A 22,750-nucleotide genomic window follows, 5' to 3' on the forward strand; every position below is an offset into this window, starting at 1 on the left:
CACATTCATATAACCATATAACAATTACAGCACGGAAACAGGCCATCTCAGCTCTTCTAGTCCATGCCAAACTCTTACTCTCACCTAGTCCCACCATTCAAAGCACCTAATTCTCTTGAGTAGCATATACAGTCATATACCGATATAAAGTTTGATATTTATTTTTAGAATTTATATACTAATGTGCCAGTCCTCTGTAAATATCTAAACTACAAAAAGTAGGGCAAACTAGTAAAGTAAAATATTCAATTTGAAGGAGCTATCTCAGCAGCTTAGTATCTTACTGACTGCGTAACCCACAGAATGAACTCTGTCCAATGTTATACTGAACTAATTAAATAAATAATTTAATGGCTAACTAATCACTTCTGCCTAAACAATGTCCATATCCTTTCATTTTCCTCACATTCATATGCCTATCTAAATATCTCTTAAAAGTCTCCAATGTTACTGCCTCTTCCACCATCCCAGGCAGAATATTCCAGGCACCCATCACGCTCTGTGTAAAAATAAAATTGCCCCTCATATCTCCTTTGAAATTACCCCCTCTCACCTTAAGTACATGCCCTCTGGTACTATACATTTCAACCCCGTCCTATACCTCTCATAATCTTATAAACCTCTATCAGATCTCCCCTCAGCCTCCATCGTTCCAGAGAAAACAGTTTGTCCAACCTCTCATTTTAGTATGTCCTCTAATCCAGGCAACTTCTTGGTAAACCTTTTCTCGACCCTCTCCAAAGCCTCGACATCTTCCTATAATGAGGTAACAAGAGCTGTTTGCAACACTCCAGATGCGGCCTAATTAGAGTTTTAAAAAGCTGCAACTTAACTTCCTGACTCTTGAATCGGACTAATAAAGGCAAGTATACTATATGCCTTCTTCACCATCCTATCAACCTATGCAGCTACTCTCAGGGAGGTAAGAACTTAGACATCAACAATTTTAAGGATCTTGCCCTTAACTGTGTATTGCCTCTTTGCATTTGACCTACCAAAGCACAACACCTCACATTTGGTCAGTTTAAGATCCATCTGCCATTTCTCTGCCTATATCAGAAAATGATCTATGTCCCGTTGTATTCCTTACCAGTCTTCTAAACTATCCACAACACCATCATATCATCTGCAAACTTACTAACCCACCCAGCAACATTTTCATTCAGGTCATTTAAATACATGACAAACAGTGGAGGTTCCAGTACAGATCCCTGCAGAACACCACTAATCACAGAGTTCCAACTAGAGTGTCCTTTCGACTATTATTCCCTGTCTTTTAGTGGTAAACCAGTTCTGAATCCAAACAGCTAATTCACCATGCATCTGATGCACCTTAATCTTCTGGGTGAGCCTCCCATGAGGGGCTTGCCTTACTAAAATCAATGTAAACAATACCAAAGTAAACAACATCCACAGCTCTACCTTCATCAAACACCCTCGTCACCTCATCAAAATACTCAATCAAGTTAGTAAAACATGACTTGCCCTGCGCAAAGCCATGCCAACTCTCCTTAGTTAGGCTATGGTTTTCCAAATGTTCATAAATCCTATCCCTGGAATCCTCTCCAGTAACTTCTCTGCCACTGATGTGAGACTCACCAGTCAATAGTTTCCAGCATTATCCCTGCTACCCTTCTTGAATAATGGAACATTAGATACTCGCCAGTCCTCTGGAACCTCACTATGGCGCAAGAGGGCATGCAGATTTTGGTCAGGACCCCAGTAATCTCTTCACAAAATATTCTGCAGATGCTGGGGTCAAAGCAACACTCACAACATGCTGGAGGAACTCAGCAGGTCGGGCAGCATCCGTGGAAAAGATCGGTTGACGTTTCGGGCCGGAACCCTTTGTCAGGACTGTAGAGGGAAGGGGCAGAGGCCCTATAAAGAAGGTGGGGGGTGGGTGGGAAGGAGAAGGCTGGTAGGTTCCAGGTGAAAAACCAGTAAGGGGAAAGACAAAGGGGTGGGGGGAGGGGAAGCAGGGAGGTGATAGGCAGGAAAGGTGAAGAAGGAATAGGGGAAAACACAATGGGTAGTAGAAGGAGGCGGAACCATGAGGGAGGTGATAGGCAGCTGAGGGAGGGGGCAGAGTGAAATAGGGATAGAGGAAGGGAGGGGGAGGGATTTACCCGGTTGGAGAATTCTGTGTTCATACCAAGGGGCTGGAGACTACCTAGACGGTATATGAGGTGTTGCTCTTCCAACCTGAGTTTAGCCTCATCATGGCAGTAGAGGAGGCCATGTATGGACATATCTGAATGGGAGTGGGAAGCAGAGTTGAAGTGGGTGGCTACTGGGAGATCCTGTCTGTTCTGGCGGACGGAGCGGAGGTGCTCGATGACGCGGTCCTCCAATCTGCGTCAGGTTTCACCGATGTAGAGGAGGCCGCACTGGGAGCACCAGATGCAATAGGTGACCCCAACAGACTCACAAGTGAAGTGTTGCCTCACTTGGAAGGACTGTTTGGGGCTCTGAATGGTGGCAAGAGAGGAGGTGTAGCACTTGCGCTTACAGGGATAAGTGCCAGGTGGGAGATCCGTGGGGAGGGACGTGTGGACCAGGGAGTCGCAGAGGGACCGAACCCTGCGGAAAGCGGAGAGGGGTGGAGAGGGAAAGATGTGCTTAGTGGTGAGGACCTGTTGAAGGTGGCGGAAGTTGCGGAGGATAATGAGCTGGTGTAAAGTGCTCATTAAGGACCTCACTCACATCCTCCACATCCAAGCCCTTTCTACTCAAGTAGTCCTACTCTTTCCCTAGCTATTTTCTTGCTCATGATGTATGCATAGAATTCCTTGGGATTCTCTTTAATCCAACTTGCCAATGACTTATCTTGGACCCTCTTGGCTTTCCTAATTCCCTTCTTAGTTCTTTTCTGGCTTCTTTATAATCCTCAAGGGCTCTGTTTGATGCTGGCTTCCTAAGCTTTACATACTTCTTTTTCTTCATTAAATTCATCACCTCTCTCGACATCCATGGTTGCCTTAGCTTGCCATCCTTCTGTTTCCTTCTTTCTGTCCTGTATTCTGTCCAGTTGGTCCTTAAACACCCTCCACACATCCAATGTGGACTTGCCTAAAAACAACCGTTCCAAATTAACTCTCTCTAGCTCCAGCCTATTGGTCTCATAATTTACCCTGCTCCAATTTAACACTCTCCCACAAAGGTCCATACTCATCCTTTATCTATAGCTATCTTAAACTTAAGGAGTTGTGATCACTGTCCTGTAACTGTTCACCCACTGAAAGGTCAGTCACCTGGCCAGGTTCATTACCCAATATAAAATCCAGTACCACCTCTCTTATATTGATACTGAAATCCTCCTGGATGCACCTAACAAATTCTGCCCCATCTAAACTTCTTACACTCAGGAAGTCCCAGTTTATATCAGGGAAGGTGAAGTCCCCTGTTGTTTTTACACCATTCCTTAATCTGCCCGCCTACCTGTTCCTCAATGTCCCAGTGGTTAATGGAAGGTTTGTAGTACAATCCCTTCCTATTTATTTTTGAGTTCTACCCACTCAGTAGACAAGCCCTCCATTTTGTTCCCTCTGAGTGCAGCTCTGATGTTGAACTTGATTAGTAGTGCAACTCCCCAATCTCTTTTACCTTTCTCTCCACCTTTTCTAAAACATTGAAACCGTGGGACATTAAGCACCCATTCCTGTCCCTCTCTCAATCCAGTCTCTGTAATGGCCACAACATCATAGTTGCACTTACTGATGCATGCTCTGTTCATCATCTTTACCCCTAATACTCCTAGCATTAAAACACACACACTTTGAACTAACCACCCCATCATATCTATTGCTTTACTCCTGCTTGTTTTTATTAGCCCCTGACATTACCTTCCTCTCCATCTGTCCACTTTAAGTCCTGGTGCTCTGCATTCCCACCCCCCACCAAACTAATTTAAACCCTCCCAAGTAGCACAAGCTAACCTCCCAGCTAGGATATTGGTTTCCCTCCAGCTTAGGTGCAATCTGCCCTTTTGCACAGGTCACCCCTACTTCAGAAAAGGTTCCAATTATCCAAGAACATGAAAACCTGCCCCCTGCCTTAGCTGCTCATTCACCTGTACTATTATCCCACTCCTGCCCTGACTAGCACGGGGAACTGGGAGAAATGCAGAAATTACTACCTTGGAGGTCCTGCTCTTCAGCCCCTTCCCTAATTCCCTATACCTCCCCTTTTTCCCCTATCATTGATGCCAATGTGCACCATCACCTCCGGCTGCTCACTTTGAGAATATTCTGAAGCTGTTCTGAGGTACCTTGGACCGTAGCACATGGAAGGCAACACATCATCCTGGTGTCCCTTTCATGGCCACTGAATCTCCTGTCTACCCCTAACCACTGAGTCGCCCATCACTATTGATTGCTCTGCCCTACTTTATCCTTTACCCTTCCCTGCAGAGCCTCAGAGCTGGCCAAAGTGTCATTAACCTGGATGCTGCTCCTGTACCCTAATAGGTCAGAACCCCCAGTAATATCCAAAGGGGTATACTTGTTGCTGAGGGTAATGGCACACTGGACGGGTCATTCACATAGACAATTTGGATGGAGCTCAGAAATAGGATAGGTGCAATTACACTGATGGGATTCTATTCCAGGCCTCCTAAAAGTCACCAAGAGGTGGAGAAACAAATACACAGACAAATAACGGAAAGATGTACAAACAATGGGGTTGTCATTGCAGGGAATCTTAATTTCTCCAGGATTGAGTGTCTGTAAAGAGTTTGTACATTCTCACTGTGATTGTGCGGATTTCCTCCAGGTGCTCTGGTTTCCTTACACATTCCAAAGACATAACGGTTAGGGTTAGTAGGCTGTGACCACGTTATGTTGGCAGGATTTCGTTAGTGCACCCAACAGGGGTCCTTGAAAGAGTATGTAGAGTCCAATTAGAGGAGAAAACATACTGGCACTGATGTTGGAAAATGAGCCAGAACAGGTGACAGATCTGATAGTTGGAACAGTGGTCACAACTGATGCTGAGATACATCATCAGTGATGTTATCTGGGGTCATCAGGTATTTCAACATCAGACACCCCCAGCCACGGTTGATCAGCCCTTAGCTTGTGTCCTAGTAGCATTGGTCCACAGTCACACCCCTGGATTCATAGCCATTTGGAGGCACACTTAGCAGCTTCTGTGATGCTCCTGATGGATCTTCTCTTTGCAGCCCCCTTTATGCCAAGGGGGAAGTAGGTTCTGCAGAGCGAGCAGCCAGCAAAACCTCTACACAACTCATTATGTCTTAAAATACTTATGAATAAGGATAGAATCGGATCTTGCAGGAAGGTACTAAATTGAGGGAAGGCAAATTACGACATGATAAGAAAATAGCTAATTGTCATCAATTGGAAGTAGCATCTACTGGACAAGTCCACATCTGACACGTGGCAGTTATTTAAAGACCAGCTAATCAAAGTTCAGGACTTGTTCTTACTTCTTACTGGAACATGCAAGGAGAGGAAAAGAGGGCAAGGGAAATTTGGAAGATTTGAGAGGTCCTTAATTTAGTCAGGGGAAAAAAGGCTTTAAGGCTGGGCCCTTGTGGAATATAAAGTTCAAGGTAAATTTATTATCAAGGTACATATGTCACCATATACAACCCCAAGATTCATTTTGTTGCAGGAATACTCAATAAATCCACAATAGGATAATAACCATAACAGAATTAATGAAAGATTGCACCAACTTGAGCGCTCAACCAGTGTGCAAAGACAACAAACTGTGCAAATATAAAAAGAAAGAATAATAATAGTGAAGAGTCCTTGAAAGTGAGTCCATAGGTTCTTGGGAAAATTACAGTGATGGGGCAAGTGAATTTATCCCTGATAGTTCCACGGCCTGATGGTTGAGGGGTAATAACTGCTCCTGAGTTTGGTGGTGCAAGTCCTGAGATTCCTGTCCCTTCTTCCCGATGGCAGCAGCAAGAAGAGAACGTGACCTGGGTGGTGGGGTCCTTGATTATGGATGCTGCTTTCCTGCAACAACACTTCATGTAGATGTGCTCAATGGTGGGGAACACTTTACCCGTGATGGACTGGGCCATATCCAATACTTTTTGTAGGAGTTTCCATTCAAGAGCATTGGTGTTTCCACACCAGGTTGTGCTGCAGCCAGTCAATATATGTACTCTCCACCACACATTTATATAAGTTTGTTAAGGTTTTCGATGTCATGCCAAATCTTCGCAAACTCTTAGTAAGTAGAGGTGTCTTTTTTCGTAATTGCACTTATATGCTGGGCCCAGGACAGGTCCTCCAAATTGACAACACAGAGGAATTTAAAGTTGCTGACCCTCTTCACCCTTGATCCTCCGACAATGACTGGCTCATGGACCTCTGTTTTCTCCTTCTGAAGTCAATAATCAGTTCCTCGGTCTTGTTAACATTGAGTAAGGTGTTGTTACTGCGACACAACGCAGCTAGTCTCCCTCCTATATGCTAATTCATCACCACCTTTGACTTGGCCGACGACAATAGAGTCATCAGCAAACTTGGTATGGAATTGAAATGTGCTTAGCCACACAGCCATAAGAGGAGGGTGCACCTGTGCTGATGGAGATCAGGGAGGAGATGTTGTTGCTAATCCATACTGACTGGGATCTGCAAGTGAGGAAATCGAGGAATCAATTGAACAAGGAGGTATTGAGGCCAAGGTCCTGAAGCTCATTGATTAATTTTGAGAGGATGATGGTATTGTATGCCAAGCTGTAGTTGATAAAGCACATCCTGATGTATGCAGCTTTGCTGTCCAGATGTTCCAGGGTTGAATGAAGAGCCAAAGAGATGGTATCTGCTGTGGACCTGTTGTGCCAGTAGGCAAATTGGAGCAGATCCAAGTCACATCTAAGGTAGGATTTGATATGTTTCAACATTAACCTCTCAAAAAACTTCATCAGAAAATGTATGTGCTATTGGACGATAGTCATTAAGGCAGGTTACCACGGTCTTCTCAGGCATCAGTATAAGTGAAGTCAGCTTGAAGCAGGTGGGTACCTCAGACTGCCGAAGCGAGAGGTTAAAGATCTCAGTGAACACACCAGCCAGTGATCAGCACAGATCTTTAGCACTTGGCTAAGTACCCTGTCTGGGTTGGATGCTTTTCATAGGTTCACCCTCCTAAAGGATGCTTGCACATCAGCTTCAGAGACGGAAATCACAGGATCACTGGAGTGAGAGTTTGTGATGGTTCCTCCACACTTTGACGGTCAAAGAGAGCACAGAAGGCATTAAGCTTATCTGAAAGCAAAGCGCTGTTGTCAGCTATGTCTCTTGATTTAATTTTATAAGAGGTGATAGCATTTAAGCCCTGCCATAACTGTCAGGCATCCTTCAATGATTCAAGTTTAGTCTGGAATTGCCACATTGTCCGTGAGTTGCCTTTCCAGATATCATATCGGAACCTCTTGTAACTTTCTTGGTCACCAAACATGAATGCCTCTGATCTGGCCCTCAGCAGAATACAGATCTTATGGTTCATCCAAGGCTTCTGGTTGGGGAAAACTCTGAATGTTGTTGTTGGGACACACCCATCTACAACTGTTTTTTGTTCCAAGTCTGTGATAACTATGGCGTAATTATTCAGATCAACAGAAGGGTTTGTGAATATGGCCCAGTCCACCAAACCAGCAATCCTGTAGCTGTCCTCTTTGTTGTCGTAATTTCTGGAGCTCTGCTCTTCAGCCTCTGCCTGTATGTAGGCAGGGAAGATGCTCAAGCAGGCAATGAGAGAGGACAAAGGGAGCCATGAAATGTCCATGGTGAGCAGGATCAAGGAAAGGCACAAGGTATTTTATACTTAGATTAAGAGAAAAAAAGATAACTAATGAGAGGGTAAGTTCACTCAGGATAAAGGAGGGAATCTGTGCTTGGTGTCAGAGCAAGTGGCTGAGGTACAAATAAGTATTTTGTGTCAGTGTTTACTGAGAAGAAAGTGGAGAATAGTGAAAATAGAGTGGGCCATGCTAATGTGCTGGGACATTTTGAGATACAGGTCCATAATTCCTTGAAAGTGGCCTCACAAGTAGATAGGGTCATAAAGAAAGCTTTTCGCACATTAGCATTCGTAAATCAATGTATTGAATTGGGATGTTATGTTGAAATTGTATAAGACATTAGTGAGGTCCAAAGAGGTTTCGGTCACCTACCTAGAGGAAAGATGTAAATAAGCTTGAAAGAGTGCAGCAAAAATTTACAAGGATGTTGCAGGGACTCGAGGACCTGAGTCATAGGGAAAGGTTGAATAGTTTATGATTTTATTCCCCAGGATGTAGAAGAACGAGGAGAGAATTGATAGAAGTATACAAAATTATGAGGAGTATAGATAGAGTAAAATACAAACAGGTATTTTCCAGGGGTTGGGTGAGAATGGAACTAGAGTAAATAGGTTAAACGTGCAAGCTGAAATGTTTAATGGGAACATGAGTGGGAACTTCTTCACTCAGAGGGGGGTATGAGTGTGGAATGAGCTGCCAGCACAAGTGGCAGATGCACACTTGATTTCAACAGTTCAAGAGAAATTTGGATAGGTACGTGGATGGGAGGAAATGAAGGGTTATGGTCTGGATACAGGTCAAGGGGACTAGGCAGGTTGGTGGTTTGGCATCAATTAGATGGGCCAAAGGGCCTGTTTCTGTGCTGTAGTGTTCTATGTCTTTGACATTATTAAGGAGGAGGTGATACTGAGTCTTCTGAACATCATTAAGGTGGCTAAGTCCCCAGGAACTGATGACATACATCCCAGAACACTGAAAGAATGGAGAGATCTCTGGGGTTTTTGCCTCCTCACTATGAGCAGGCATAGTTTCTGAAGACTGGAGAGTGGCAAACATGCCTTTGTTCAAGAAGGGAAATAGGGACAATACAGTTAATTCTCGGCCAGTAAGCCTCCCATCAGTGGCAAAGAAGCTAATGGAAAGGATACTGAGCTATTGGATTTATAAATATTGGGAAAGGCATAAGGACAGTCAGCATGGTTTTATGCGAGGCAGGCAACACCTTACAAACTTGACTGAGTTTTTTTTTAGATGACAAAAGATAGTGGAGTTTATTTACACTGCCTTTTGTAAGACACTTATTCTGGCTGATGGTCCATGACCAGTAGTGTTTCATTAGAATCGGTGCTGGGACCTCATATTTTGAGATACACATCAATTATTTTTTAAAATGAGAAGATAGGCACGCAGTCCCTATACAAAGACTACATGAGTCTCAATTGTTAGAAGACTTAAAATTAACACTGAAAGAAAAAGCCAAAGTTAGTATTGAAATTTGCTGAGTTTCAAACAGAAATATAGTTTTATCCACTTTTCGAAGTCAGCCATCAGCAATTTGAAGCGGCAGAACAGAGGCAAAGCAGCGTTGAGGAGGCAGGGCCTAGGCCCGGGCCCAAGAGATAAAGATCAAGCCAATGTTTGACGAATTTAAAGGCTGGGCCAGATTGGAAAGGACAATTATGGGCTAAATGGGCTGTGACTGGCTTTATGGCTATGGACTTATTTTTGTGATTTTCAGTTCTGAATGTTACTTGCTTACTTTTGTTTGCATGATTTTTTTTCCGCATATTGGGTGTTTGACAGTCTTTTTATGTATTCTATGGGGTTCCTTTGTTTTGTAGCTGCCTGTAAGCACACAAGCATACAACCCTCAAGGTTGTAAATAGTATACATACTTAGATAATAAATATACATTGAAATTTTCACCATTTCCTCTACAAGCTTGTAGATCAGTAAAAAGAAATGTACTGGTAATGAGGGAGAAGGTAACAAACAATTAACCCAGTGGTGTAAGACCATTATGCATTAGCACTTAAGGGGAAGTAGATCTGCAATCTGAATTGCCCTGTCTTTCATACATTAACCCCTTGATCATAAAAAAAATTAAGAAAATAATTCACATATTTCCTGAAAAAGAAACTCTGAAGAGAAGCAACTCAGTATAGGCTATGTCCTTAGCATTAAATGGCTTTGGGAAAGCAAGAATGCTTTCCAGATTAAAAAAAAACAGACACTGCTAATGTCATAATGCTCAGCTACTATTATATTCAGAATTAATTACTGAAAGGCAAATACTGCAATAACTCAATATATGAAATAAAAACAAAAATATTGAGGCGAATATATTTATCAGCATCTGTGGAGACAAAAATATAAACACAAAATCATAATTTTTCTTCATAACAAGCACTTATGGTATGAAACATATCCATATGCTTCACCAGCTCAATTCAGTTTTGCAGGAATATATATCTAAAAAATGATTAGCAGCAATTTTCCTCTTCCCTCCCCGAAGCTGTCCTCACCAGTGTTAAAGTGATTTGGAAGCTTGTCTTCCAAAATTGCATGTTTTATTGTTTTGCTTTCACAGCACCATAATATTACAGTCAAGTATTTAAGATCCTCTTGTATTGATGAAAGAATACTGGGAGAAAATTAGTTTGATAATGCCCTTACATGATGTGATCTCTTGATACACTGGTGGCACTGTTTAAATGCAAGATATTGCTGGTGCATCTATAGAACAAGCTTCAGACAAATAAAACAAATTGTGTATTTTCAAACAATGATGTACTCTTTAAGTTCCCCAGTGATGAGAGGGAATGAAAGATAAAATACTTAAAATGATAGCCTCAGGTGTTGTGATGACAGACTTTGCCATTATCATACAACGAAATGGACAGAGGTTTTCAGTTTTCCATAATCTTAATTTAACATTTACATCCAAAACTTGCTGTCAATGTTTCAGGCCTCTTCCACTGGGCTATACGTATTTTGTAGTATTCCCCAATATAATCAAAAGAAATCAATAGTTAACTACTCAGATATTTAGAGCTCTAGTGGTGCAATTGGTTAGGGAGTGGTACTTAAATGGAAATGCACATTGGGGAAATGCCGAGGCTGTGAGTTCGAGCCTCACCTGTTACTTTACTGGGTGTCCCAGATATGATGGTTCGACTCTCAAAGTGAGCATTCAACTGAAATGTTCTACTCATTACAGCACTATGGTAGTGTAGCAGTTTGCACGACACCATTGCAGCTCGAGACACTGGAGTTCCAGCTATTACATAAAATCTATGAAGAATTTTGATTTATGATGCACAGTGAAAGAAAGCAGAACTGTAAATTCAAAGCAGGGACAAATAATTGCAAACATCATGCAATTCTATTTAAAGCTACATATAAAATGATTTAATTACAGTAAAAACAATTTTCAAGTTTACAGCATACATTAGTTTACAGCTAGTCACTACTTCATTGCTTTTTCACATTTCAATGAGATGGATGGCTTGGTGCAGTGAAATGAGCTTCTCAACATCAGGCTGAAGATCAGCCAGAAGAGTCTCAAATCCCCACAATCGATAATTTGCCGTTTATTTCATTGCCTTGAAAGAAGTTGGAAGATTGCACTGAACCTGCACTCCAATAAATATGATGCTAGAAAGGCAATAAAGAACACTTTGACCTTTTTCCACAGTGCAGGATAGCATTCAGAGATTTCTTGAGATGATTTTTTGAATCTTGGCTTCAGCTCAGTTATTTTGTAGTGAGATCAGTTCTTCCTCCATCGTTCCTGTTAATTCCTCATTACAAGTGTGCAGGAATGGATTTATGACCCAATCTCCAATTTGGATTCTGAAATCTCTCTGACATGTCTTTATACAGCTCACAGGCATTTATTCTTTCTTTCTCTTCCAACTCAGAAAAGCTTGTAAATTGAAAAAAGGTCATGACAGCCAATGTTGCACTTAAGTAGGGTTAACTTGGACAGGAATATGGAGACAACAGATTTGAATTTTGTAAGATTTACATCATTTCCTTGCAATTGAAGACTGATTTCATTAAACTTTGTGAATATTTCTTACAAATAAGCAATGTCATGCCTTATATTCTGGAGTTAATTACTGAATGAAGCAGTCAAGCCTTCAAAGAATTGTATTACAATTTTCAAAAGCACATAAAAGCTTCTCAGGCAGTCTTCTTTTGAGAACCATCTGACTTCTGTGTGCAGCAGCAAGCAGTCAACTGTTCATCATTGTCAATACAAAGCTCTTAAAATAGTCAAGAATTGAGAACATGGGACTTGATTTATTCACCACTATGATAACAGTATTTAATGATAGGTACAGCCAATTTATGCAACAAGATGTTGTCTGTGAATTACAAAGTAAATAATAATTATGTTGGGTACAGCTTCAAGAAAGTAATAACCCCATGGTGGCATCCTATCATTTGGTGTCATTGGTGGTGCCCCATCAGTTGCACAAGCAAGAATGTTGGTAAGTGGAATGTCCTCCTCTTTGAAAAATTGCTCAACATCCCTAAATAATGACTCCACATTCTTATCTGTTGCAAATAACAACTCCTGGATCATGCTTTCATCCTTTATGAAGTGAACATAACTAAGAAGCAAAGGTTCATTGCCTGGCAAAGTTGACTCATCTAAGTGCAGAGCAAATTCTGTTGGCCTAAGTATGTTGGACAATGTGTCTTCTATATTCACATTCGTTCCATCTATTCATCTTTGAACAGAGATGTTGCTAAGTGGAATCGCTTCAATTATTTGGTCTGGTGACTTATACAAAACTGTACTCAGAAACTCCTTAACTGCTGGCAGAATCAGTTTTATAGATACATGTATTATGACCAAAGGAAAAATGGCTGGAGTCAATTAGCACTTTAGTGCAAGGTTTACAAAAAGATATCTACCAAAAAACACAGTAACAGCTCCATACTATTTTTGTGCAATGTAAACTCCTGGCAGCCCTGATCTCTCTTTCCTACTAAGGGCGAAGAGCCCCGTTTTATTAAGCACCAGGAAATACCATCTTTAATTACCCACAAAGTTAATTTAAGACTATACATGAATTAGAATATGATGCACCCCACAATGTAGTTACAATCATATTACAAAATAAACAGAAGTATCGACCTTACATACAGTATACAAACAACATACACACACCCCCATTACTAAAGAAATGGAATATTCTAATGTGTGTGATGAGAAAGACACCATAAAGCCAACCCGAGCACATTAGCTTGGTTTAGGACCCAAGTTATTATGAGAATATACCAGAGAAGGCATTGAAGTGCGTACACTAAATGCAATGACAACAGAATATAAAGGAGTATGTTTACTGAGTGCTCTCCATCACAGAGTTATTCCAGTTGTATGGGGCTTCAAAGATTTAACAACAAGCAATGATATGTTATATGAAGCACACAAACCATCATGTTTTGTTTTAGTGTCTTCCATTTCTGCAAGTTTTCACGAACTGACTGAAAATAAGCCAAGTTCTTGTTTGCTTTATCAGAGTGTATTCTCTTAAAATATTCAAGGAGCCTGGACAGTTTCATTGTCTCATTTGAAAAAAACTTTTCCCACACAACACACATTGGCTGCTGTTGGATTTATACCAGCAGAAGCATACTTATTTCAGACACTCCACACTATACCGTCCATACTTCTGGTTCATTTCTTCTGATTCTGTCATTTTCATTATGGATTAATGACCATGATCAATCAAAAAGTAAAGGGGAAAGTTATGACATCATCATAGCTCAGGCAAAACTTGACTCTTTGCCGAAAGATACATAAAGTGGAGCATCAACACCTCAGTTGAGCTTTGAGCCATTCGAAAGGGAATCTTCTGAATGTTCCCCTTTGAAGCTCAGAAGGGTAGGGAAAGGAAGAGGAGGGCAGTTGTAATAGGGGACTCAATAGTAAGGGGGTCAGGTAGGCGATTCTGTGGACGCAGTCCAGAGACCCGGATGGTAGTTTGCCTCTCTGGTGCCAGGGTCCGGGATATTTCTGATCGCGTCCAATATATCCTGAAGCGGGAGGGTGAGGAGCCAGAGGTTGTGGTACATATAGGTACCAATGACATAGGTAGGAAAAGGGAAGAGGTCCTGAAAGGAGAATATTTAGGAAGGGAGTTGAGAAAAAGGACTGCAAAGGTAGTAATCTCCGGATTACTGCCTGTGCCACGTGACAGTGAGAGTAGGAATGCAATGAGGTGGAGGATAAATATGTGGCTGAGGGATTGGAGCGGGGGCAGGGATTCAAGTTTTTGGATTATTGGGACCTCTTTTGGCGCAGGTGTGACCTGTACAAAAAGGACGGGTTACACTTGAATCCTAGGGGGACCAATATCCTGGCGGGGAAATTTGCAAGGGCTACTGAGGTGACTTTAAACTAGAATGGTTGGGGGGTGGGAATCAAATTAAAGAGACTAGGAGAGAGGAGGTTAGTTCACAACAGGGGGATGGGAACAAGTGCAGAGAGACAAAGGGGTGTAAAATGAGAGTAGAAGCAATAAGTAGTAAGGTGAGAAGTAAAAGTGGCAGGCCGGAAAATACAGGGCAAAAATCAAAAAGGGCCACTTTTCAACATAATTGTATAAGGGCTAAGAGTGCTGTAAAAGCAAGCCTGAAGGCTTTATGTGTCAATGCAAGGAGCATTCGTAACAAGGTGGATGAATTAAAAGTGCAGGTTGTTATTAATGAATATGATATAGTTGGGATCACCGAGACATGGCTCCAGGGTGACCAAGGATGGGAGCTCAACATTCAGGGATATTCAATATTCAGGAGGGATAGACATGAAAGAAAAGGAGGTGGGGTAGCATTGCTGGTTAGAGAGGAGATTAACACAATAAAAAGGAAGGACATTAGCCGGGAGGATGTGGAATCAATATGGGTAGAGCTGCATAACACTAAGGGGCAGAAAACACTGGTGGGAGTTGTGTACAAGCCACCTAACAGTAGTAGTGAGGCCGGGGATGGTATTAAACAGGAAATTAGAAATTTGTGCAATAAAGGAACAGCAGTTATAATTGGTGACTTCAATCTACATATAGATTGGGTGAACCAAATTGGTAAGGGTGCTGAGGAAGAGGATTTCTTGGAATGTATGCGGGATGGTTTTTTGAACCAACATGTCGAGGAACCAACTAGAGAGCAGGCTATTCTAGACTGGGTATTGAGCAATGAGGAAGGGTTAATTAGCAATCTTGTCGTGAGAGGCCCCTTGGGTAAGAGTGACCATAATATGGTGGAAATCTTCATTAAGATGGAGAGTGACATAGTTAATTCAGAAACAAAAGTTCTGAACTTAAAGAAGGGTAACTTTGAAGGTATGAGATGTGAATTAGCTAAAATAGACAGGCAAATCACACTAAAAGCGTTGACGGTGGATATGCAATGGCAAGCATTTAAAGATCGCATGGATGAACTACAACAACTGCTCATCCCAGTTTGGCAGAAGAATAAATCGGGGAAGGTAGTGCACCCCTGGCTGACAAGGGAAGTTAGGGATAGTATCAATTCCAAAGAAGAAGCATACAAATTAGCCAGAAAAAGTGGCTCACCTGAGGACTGGGAGAAATTCAGAGTCCAGCAGAGGAGGAAAAAGGGCTTAATTAGGAAAGGGAAAAAAGATTATGAGAGAAAACCAGCAGGGAACATAAAAACTAACTGTAAAAGCTTTTACAGATATGTGAAAAGAAAAAGATTGGTTAAGACAAATGTAGGTCCCCTACAGACAGAAACAGGTGAATTGATTATGGGGAGCAAGGACATGGCAGACCAATTGAATAACTACTTTGGTTCTGTCTTCACTAAGGAGGACATAAATAATCTTCTGGAAATAGTAGGGGACAGAGGGTCCAGTGAGATGGAGGAACTGAGGGAAATACATGTTAGTAGGGAAGTGGTGTTAGGTAAATTAAAGGGATTAAAGGCAGATAAGATCCTCAGGGCCAGATGGTCTGCATCCCAGAGTGCTTAAGGAAGTAGCCCAAGAAATAGTGGATGCATTAGTGATAATTTTTCAAAACTCTTTAGATTCTGGACTAGTTCCTGAGGATTGGAGGGTGGCTAATGTAACCCCACTTTTTAAAAAAGGAGGGAGAGAGAAACCGGGGAATTATAGAACGGTTAGCCTAACATCAGTGGTGGGGAAAATGCTAGAGTTAGTTATCAAAGATGTGATAACAGCACATTTGGAAAGTGGTGAAATCATCGGACAAAGTCAGCATGGATTTGTGAAAGGAAAATCATGTCTGACGAATCTCATAGAATTTTTTGAGGATGCAACTAGTAGAGTGGATAGGGGAGAACCAGTGGATGTGGTATATTTGGATTTTCAAAAGGCTTTTGACAAGGTCCCACACAGGAGATTAGTGTGCAAACTTAAAGCACACGGTATTGGGGGTAAGGTATTGATGTGGATAGAGAATTGGTTGGCAGACAGGAAGCAAAGAGTGGGGATAAACAGGACCTTTTCAGAATGGCAGGCAGTGACTAGTGGGGTACCGCAAGGCTCAGTGCTGGGACCCCAGTTGTTTACAATATATATTAATGACTTAGATGAGGGAATTAAATGCAGCATCTCCAAGTTTGCGGATGACACAAAGCCGGGCGGCAGTGTTAGCTGTGAGGAGGATGCTAAGAGGATGCAGGGTGACTTGGATAGGTTAGGTCAGTGGGCAAATTCATGGCAGATACAATTTAATGTGGATAATGTGAGGTTATCCACTTTGGTGGCAAAAACAGGAAAACAGATTATTATTTGAATGGTGGCCGATTAGGAAAAGGAGAGGTGCAACGAGACCTGGGTGTCATTATGCACCAGTCATTGAAAGTGGGCATGCAGGTACAGCAGGCGATGAAAAAGGCGAATGGTATGCTGGCATTCATAGTAAGAGGATTTGAGTATAGGAGCAGGGAGGTACTACTGCAGTTGTACAAGGCCTTGGTGAGACCACACCTGGAGTATTGTGTGCAGTTTTGGTCCCCTAAACTGAGGAAAGACATTCTTGCTATAGAGGGAGTACAAAGAAGGTTCACCAGATTGATTCCTGGGATGACAGGACTTTCATATAAGGAAAGACTGGATCGACTAGGCTTATACTCGTTGGAATTTAGAAGATTGAGGGGGGATCTTATTGAAACGTACAAAATCCTAAAGGGATTGGACAGGCTAGATGCAGGAAGATTGTTCCCGATGTTGGGGGAAGTCCAGAACGAGGGGTCACAGTTTGAGGATAAAGGGGAAGCCTTTTAGGACAGAGATTAGGAAAAACTTCTTCACACAGAGAGTGGTGAATCTGTGGAATTCTCTGCCACAGGAAACAGTTGAGGCCAGTTCATTGGCTATATTTAAGAGGAAGTTAGATATGGCCCTTGTGGCTAAAGGGATCAGGGGGTATGGAGGGAAGGCTGGTACAGGGTTCTGAGTTGGATGATCAGCCATGATCATACTGAATGGCGGTGCAGGCTCGAAGGGCCGAATGGCCTACTCCTGCACCTATTTTCTAAGTTTCTATGAATGCCATACCCCAATTCATTCACATGAACTGCATTACTGCACGGTAAGAGCATGGGAATTGCACACGCCCAGCGAATGCACAGCCATTTCCAGGACAGCAACAACACGCAGCGCATGTGGAAGGGCATTCAGGACATCACCAACTGCAGGACAACATCACCTGCCTGTGCTGGTGATGCCTCCCTCCCAGATGCGTTGAACAACTTCTATGCTTGTTTTGAGGCTGAAACTGACGTGGTGGAGAGGAAGACCACCCCTCCTCCCAATGACCAGGTGCTGTGTCTTACCGTGGCAGATGTGAGGAAAACTCTATGCAGGGTCAACCCACAGAAGGCTGCTGGACCAAACAATATTCCTGGCAGAGTGCTCAGAGGATGTGCAGACCAGGTGGCAGATGTTCTCAATGACATCTTCAACATCCCTCTGAGCTCCAACGTGCTTCAAGGCCACCACCATCATCCCCATGCCAAAGAAGTCTTCAGTGTCCTGCCTCAGTGACTACCGTCCCATTGCACTCACATCCATCATCATGAAGTGTTCCGAGAGGCTCGTCATGAGGCACATCAAGACCCTGCTGCCCCCCTCACTGGACCCCCTGCAGTTCGCTTATCATCCCAACCGCTCAACAGACGACACCATCGCCACCACACTCCACCTGGCCCTCACCCACTAGGACAAAAAAGACGCATACGTTCGAATGCTGTTCAGAGATTTCAATTCAGCATTCAACACAATCATTCCTCAAGCACCTGATTGGAAAGCCGAGCCTGAATACCCCCCTCTGCAACTGGATTCTAGACTTCCTAACTGGGAGACCTCAGTCAGTCCGGATCGGGAGCAGCATCTCTACTTTTAGATTATGAAGACACGCAGTCCTCTTTTATTGTCATTTAGTAATGCATGCATTAAGAAATGATACAATATTTCCTCCGGTGTGATATCACAAAACACAGGACAGACCAAGACTGAAAAAAAACTAACAAAACCACATAATTAAAACATATAGTTACAACAGTGTAACAATACCATAACTTGATGAAGAAGTCCATGAGCACAGTAAAAGTTCAAAGTCTCTCAAATGTCCCACATTTCACACAGACAGGAGAAGGAAGAAAAACTCTCCCTGCCATACCCGACCACGGTCCAACTCCGGGTCATCCGAAAACTTCGAGCTCTGATCAACTCTCCGACACCGAGTACTGAGCACCATCACTATCCGAATGATTTGACCTCCTTCTCGGTCGCCAACAGCAGGCAAAGCCGGGGATTTTGAGGCCCACCCTCCGAAAGATTCCCGACCACGCAGTAACGACAGCAGTGAACGAGCATTTCAGAAAATTTTCCAGATGTTCCTCTGTGCTTTCAAGTCCATCTTCATCAAATCAGAATTGTCCACGGCCCCTATTTAACAGATATGATATGATTTTTCATCGGAGGGCTGCGCACGCACGGCACGCTGCTTCTCTTCTCCTCCCGCCCTCTAACACCATCACACTGAGCATGGGGGCACCCCGGGGCTGTGTGCTCAGTCCACTGCTGTTCACTCTGCTGACCCACGACTGTGCAGCAATACACAGCTCGAACCATATCATCAAGTTCACCAATGACACGACCGAGGTGGGTCTCATTGGTCTCATTTGCAAGAATGACGAGTCAGCATACAGAGAGGAGGTGCAGTAGCTAACGGACTGATGCAAAGCCAACAACCTGTATCTGAATGTGAACAAAACAAAAGAGATGGTTGTTGACTTCAGGAGGACACAGAGCGACCACTCTCTGCTGAACATCGACAGCTCCTCTGTAGAGATCGTTAACAGCACCAAATTTCTTGGTGTTCACCAGGCAGAGAATCTCACCTAGTCCCTCAACACCAGTTCCATAGCCAAGAAAGCCCAGCAGCATCTCTACTTTCTGCGAAGGCTGAGAAAAGTCTATCTTCCACGCCCCATCCTCACCACATTCTACAGAGGATGTATCGAGAGTATCGTGAGCAGCTGCATTACTACCTGGTTTGGAAATTGCACCGACTTTGATCGCAAGATCCTGCAGCAGATAGTGAGGTCAGTTGAAGGGATCATCGGGGTCTCTCTTCCCACCATTACAGACATTTACACCACACGCTGCATCCACAAAGCTAACAGCATTGTGAAGGACCCCACACCCCTCATACAAACTCTTCTCCCTCCTGCCATCTGGCAAAAGGTACCAAAGCATTCGGGGTCTCACAACAAGACTGTGTAACAGTTTCTTCCCCCAAGCCATTAGACTTCTCAATTCTCAGAATGGAGAGACAGAGAGAGACAGACACACACCTGAACACCACTCCCTTTGCAATTTTTGCTCATTTCTTTCTCAATTCCTGCTAAAACACTGTTTGCACTTACATCATTTATAATATTGTAATTTGTCCCTTACTGTGCCTATTGTCTTGTTTATTAATTATTGTACTGTCTTGCACTGTTTTGTGCACTTTGTAGTCCTGTGTAGGTCTGAAATCTAGTGTAGTTTTGTGTTGTTTCAGGTAGCACCACAGTCCTGGAGGAATGTTGTTTTGTTTTTACTGTGTACTGTACCAGCAGTTATGGTTGAAATGACAATAAAGGTGACTTGACTAGCTAACACTTTACTACAACAATAGTGGCAATAATGCACAGGTTAGGCCAGGAAATAAAATTATTTCTTCATTCCAGATTTTTCATGATATGCCAAATACAGAAGTGTCACATTGCTTTACAAACTATAACGTGCTTCGAGCAAAGTCGAAAAGAATGGTGGGTTAGCAAGAGATAAGGTGATTACATGATCATTGTAATAATTTATTAGGCACTGAGGACCAAATGTTAATAATAAGTAATTAATTTCTTAAATTAAGCATGTAATCCCTCAGCTGCCTCCCTTACTACCTAGCTCCTCCCCCCCCAACAGCCCCCTTTATCTTTACTGCCCGCTTAGAAACTCTCATTTACCCTGGGGGAGGGTGGCAATATCACCCACTTTGGTAACCACTGATTTAACTTAATGACATAATTCTCTCTACAGCTTGAGCAAACTCTGAACAATTCAAAAGCAAATTGACATTATATGAATATTAAATAATTCACTGTCAGTTTTTAACAATTCCTTTTCTTCTGCCTTGGTACACAACTGAAGCTAGTATAAAGGTACTTAAATGCAGCAAAAAGGAACCTGACACAGAACATAGCATTTAAAACATTAGCAACATGCACAAGATGCTGGAGGAACTCCGCAGGCCAAGCATCATCAATGGAAAAGAGTAAACAGTCAATGTCTTGACTGAAATGTCAACTGTTTATTCTTTTCCATAGATGCTGCCTGGCTTGTGGAGTTCCTCCGGCATCTTGTGCGTGTTGCTTGGATTTCCAGCATTTGCAGATTTTCTCGTCTTTGTGATTCAAAACATTAATTGGTTCGGTCTGTCTAAGGATGCAGACACAATGCAATATTAGCTTATGGTCAGCAGACTCCCTTACCTTTGAGCATCAGGTTGGGAAATAGCATTGACAAGAGCTTCAACTGCTGTGTCAAAGAGTTCAGCATTTTGTAGTGATGAAAATGAAGCCTGCATCAAAGATTCACAATCCAGAAGAGGAATGTCCAGTTGCACCCAGCTTGAGAAGCACTTAAGAGCCTTCTGGCTGATGAACACTGGGGAATCTGTCTGTAGCAACTGTTGAAGAAGAGGAAAGACAGCACCAGACTCTTGTGCCAGAGCATTTCGTACTTCACCTTTCCTATACTGAGGCAGACGGCTTGTTTGGAACTCTTCAGGAAGGACAGTTAATAGTTCCAGCAAAGCCATACATCGAGCTTTGCCATCCACATCTGAACTTTCAGTCTGGAACATCTTCACCATGTCACCTACTGCATTTGGCCATCTTTCAGGCATCATGTTGAGTGCCAGTGATGCTAATGCCACACATAGTCTGGTGAGCACAATCTTGGAGCCAGAGGCAAAACATGCAATCTGATTAAAAAGTTGGGATTTCAAACTCTCATATTGATCTGAGGGTATATCATTCCAGTATCGAGAGATCTTGATGTGGAGAGCACTGGCTCCAAAGTATTGAATCTCAGGGACTTTATTTGGACTGAGCAGTGCCCAGCTAAATTGCCAAGCTTGAGGAGAGACCTGTGCCTGCATCAGCCATTTCTGAGCCAAATTCTTATTATCAATGTTCGGATCATAGTACAACTGATGCAATGCCTGCAAAAATAAAGAGGAGAAAATATGAGAACATTCCCTACCCAGAGAAAGATAAAGAAAATAGAGATAAAATAAATCACTCTAAATCTGATTATCTAGTTTACTATTAACATATTAAAATAATTTTAAAAGTATCTGCTCAAACCATGTGCAATAACAATGTATTTTTAAAAAAGAGAGAGAAATATAACCAACTTTAAAAATAAAAGGCAAATTGTATAAGTAATTTCACTTTTCAATCTAAAATACATGTTGACTGTTCTCAAGTCTAGCATCAGATACCATGAAGAAAGAAAGAAAGAAAATAATTTAGTCTTTGGAAATAAGAAAGTAATTAATGACAGTAATGGAATAGATTGTTATGGGAACAAAGCTGGATGGTAAATTGGTATACATTTAACTACAGTAATTTTTATTATTGCACAAGAACTCAATAGGAAGTAACAATTTGATGGGTAAAGCTGATGTCTAATTATTTGAAAGGTGGACAGAATTACAAGAAACAGGTGAAAAATAACAAACATCTGCAGTCACATAGAGAGGATGAAAGTACCAAGGAAAGATTAAAGTGATGCCTCTACAAAATGCATCTAAATAAAACATCAGTGTAATAACATGACCTCTGTAAGTCCTCAATATACAAGAGCATCATTAGAAAATGCAAGTAAATTCAGGATGCAGGATAAGTCTTGGATAGTTTCTTGACAACAGTGTTTATGGAAGGTCTTGAATTTTCAGAGCGAGGGCTGACTGTATAAGGACAAAATTATAAAGACAATGATAGGTACTGATAAGGAAGCAACATTGAAGAAATTGAAAGGGGGCAATGCTGAATATCTATGGAAGCAAGTGGTTAATGAAGTCAGTCAAGTGCTGGTAAAGGCCTCCAGATCATCTTGGAATCGGGATTACTGAAAGAAACATAATAATATTCTAAACGTAATGCAAAATACAATTCTTAAAACTGCATACCAATGAGAAGGACATCTATTGTGAAATTTCTAGTAAACCTCATTATGCCTTTTACATCTTATTGCCTACCTGCACTGCATTTTCTCTCTCAACACTATTCTGCATTCTATTTGTTTTACCTTGTACTACTTCAATGCACTGCTGTAATTAATTGATCTGTATTTTATTTTACTGTACCTTGGTGTGTGAAAATACTAAACCAATTTACCAAGTT

The 22,750-nt window shown here is 42.1% G+C and overlaps 1 protein-coding gene across 2 annotated transcripts in view; it reads right to left on the bottom strand.

The window, feature by feature from the left end:
- ipo13b (importin 13b) overlaps positions 1-22,750 on the bottom strand; it is a 144,355-nt gene that overhangs the window by 102,287 nt on the left and 19,318 nt on the right. For both annotated transcript variants that reach the window (XM_072273724.1, XM_072273723.1), the window contains one exon: positions 20,831-21,564. In XM_072273724.1, coding sequence (XP_072129825.1) covers positions 20,831-21,564 — 734 coding nt within the window. The remainder of the gene's footprint in view (positions 1-20,830; positions 21,565-22,750) is intronic.

Source organism: Mobula birostris, chromosome 12, assembly GCF_030028105.1.
Source record: "Mobula birostris isolate sMobBir1 chromosome 12, sMobBir1.hap1, whole genome shotgun sequence".
NCBI lineage: Eukaryota > Metazoa > Chordata > Chondrichthyes > Myliobatiformes > Myliobatidae > Mobula > Mobula birostris.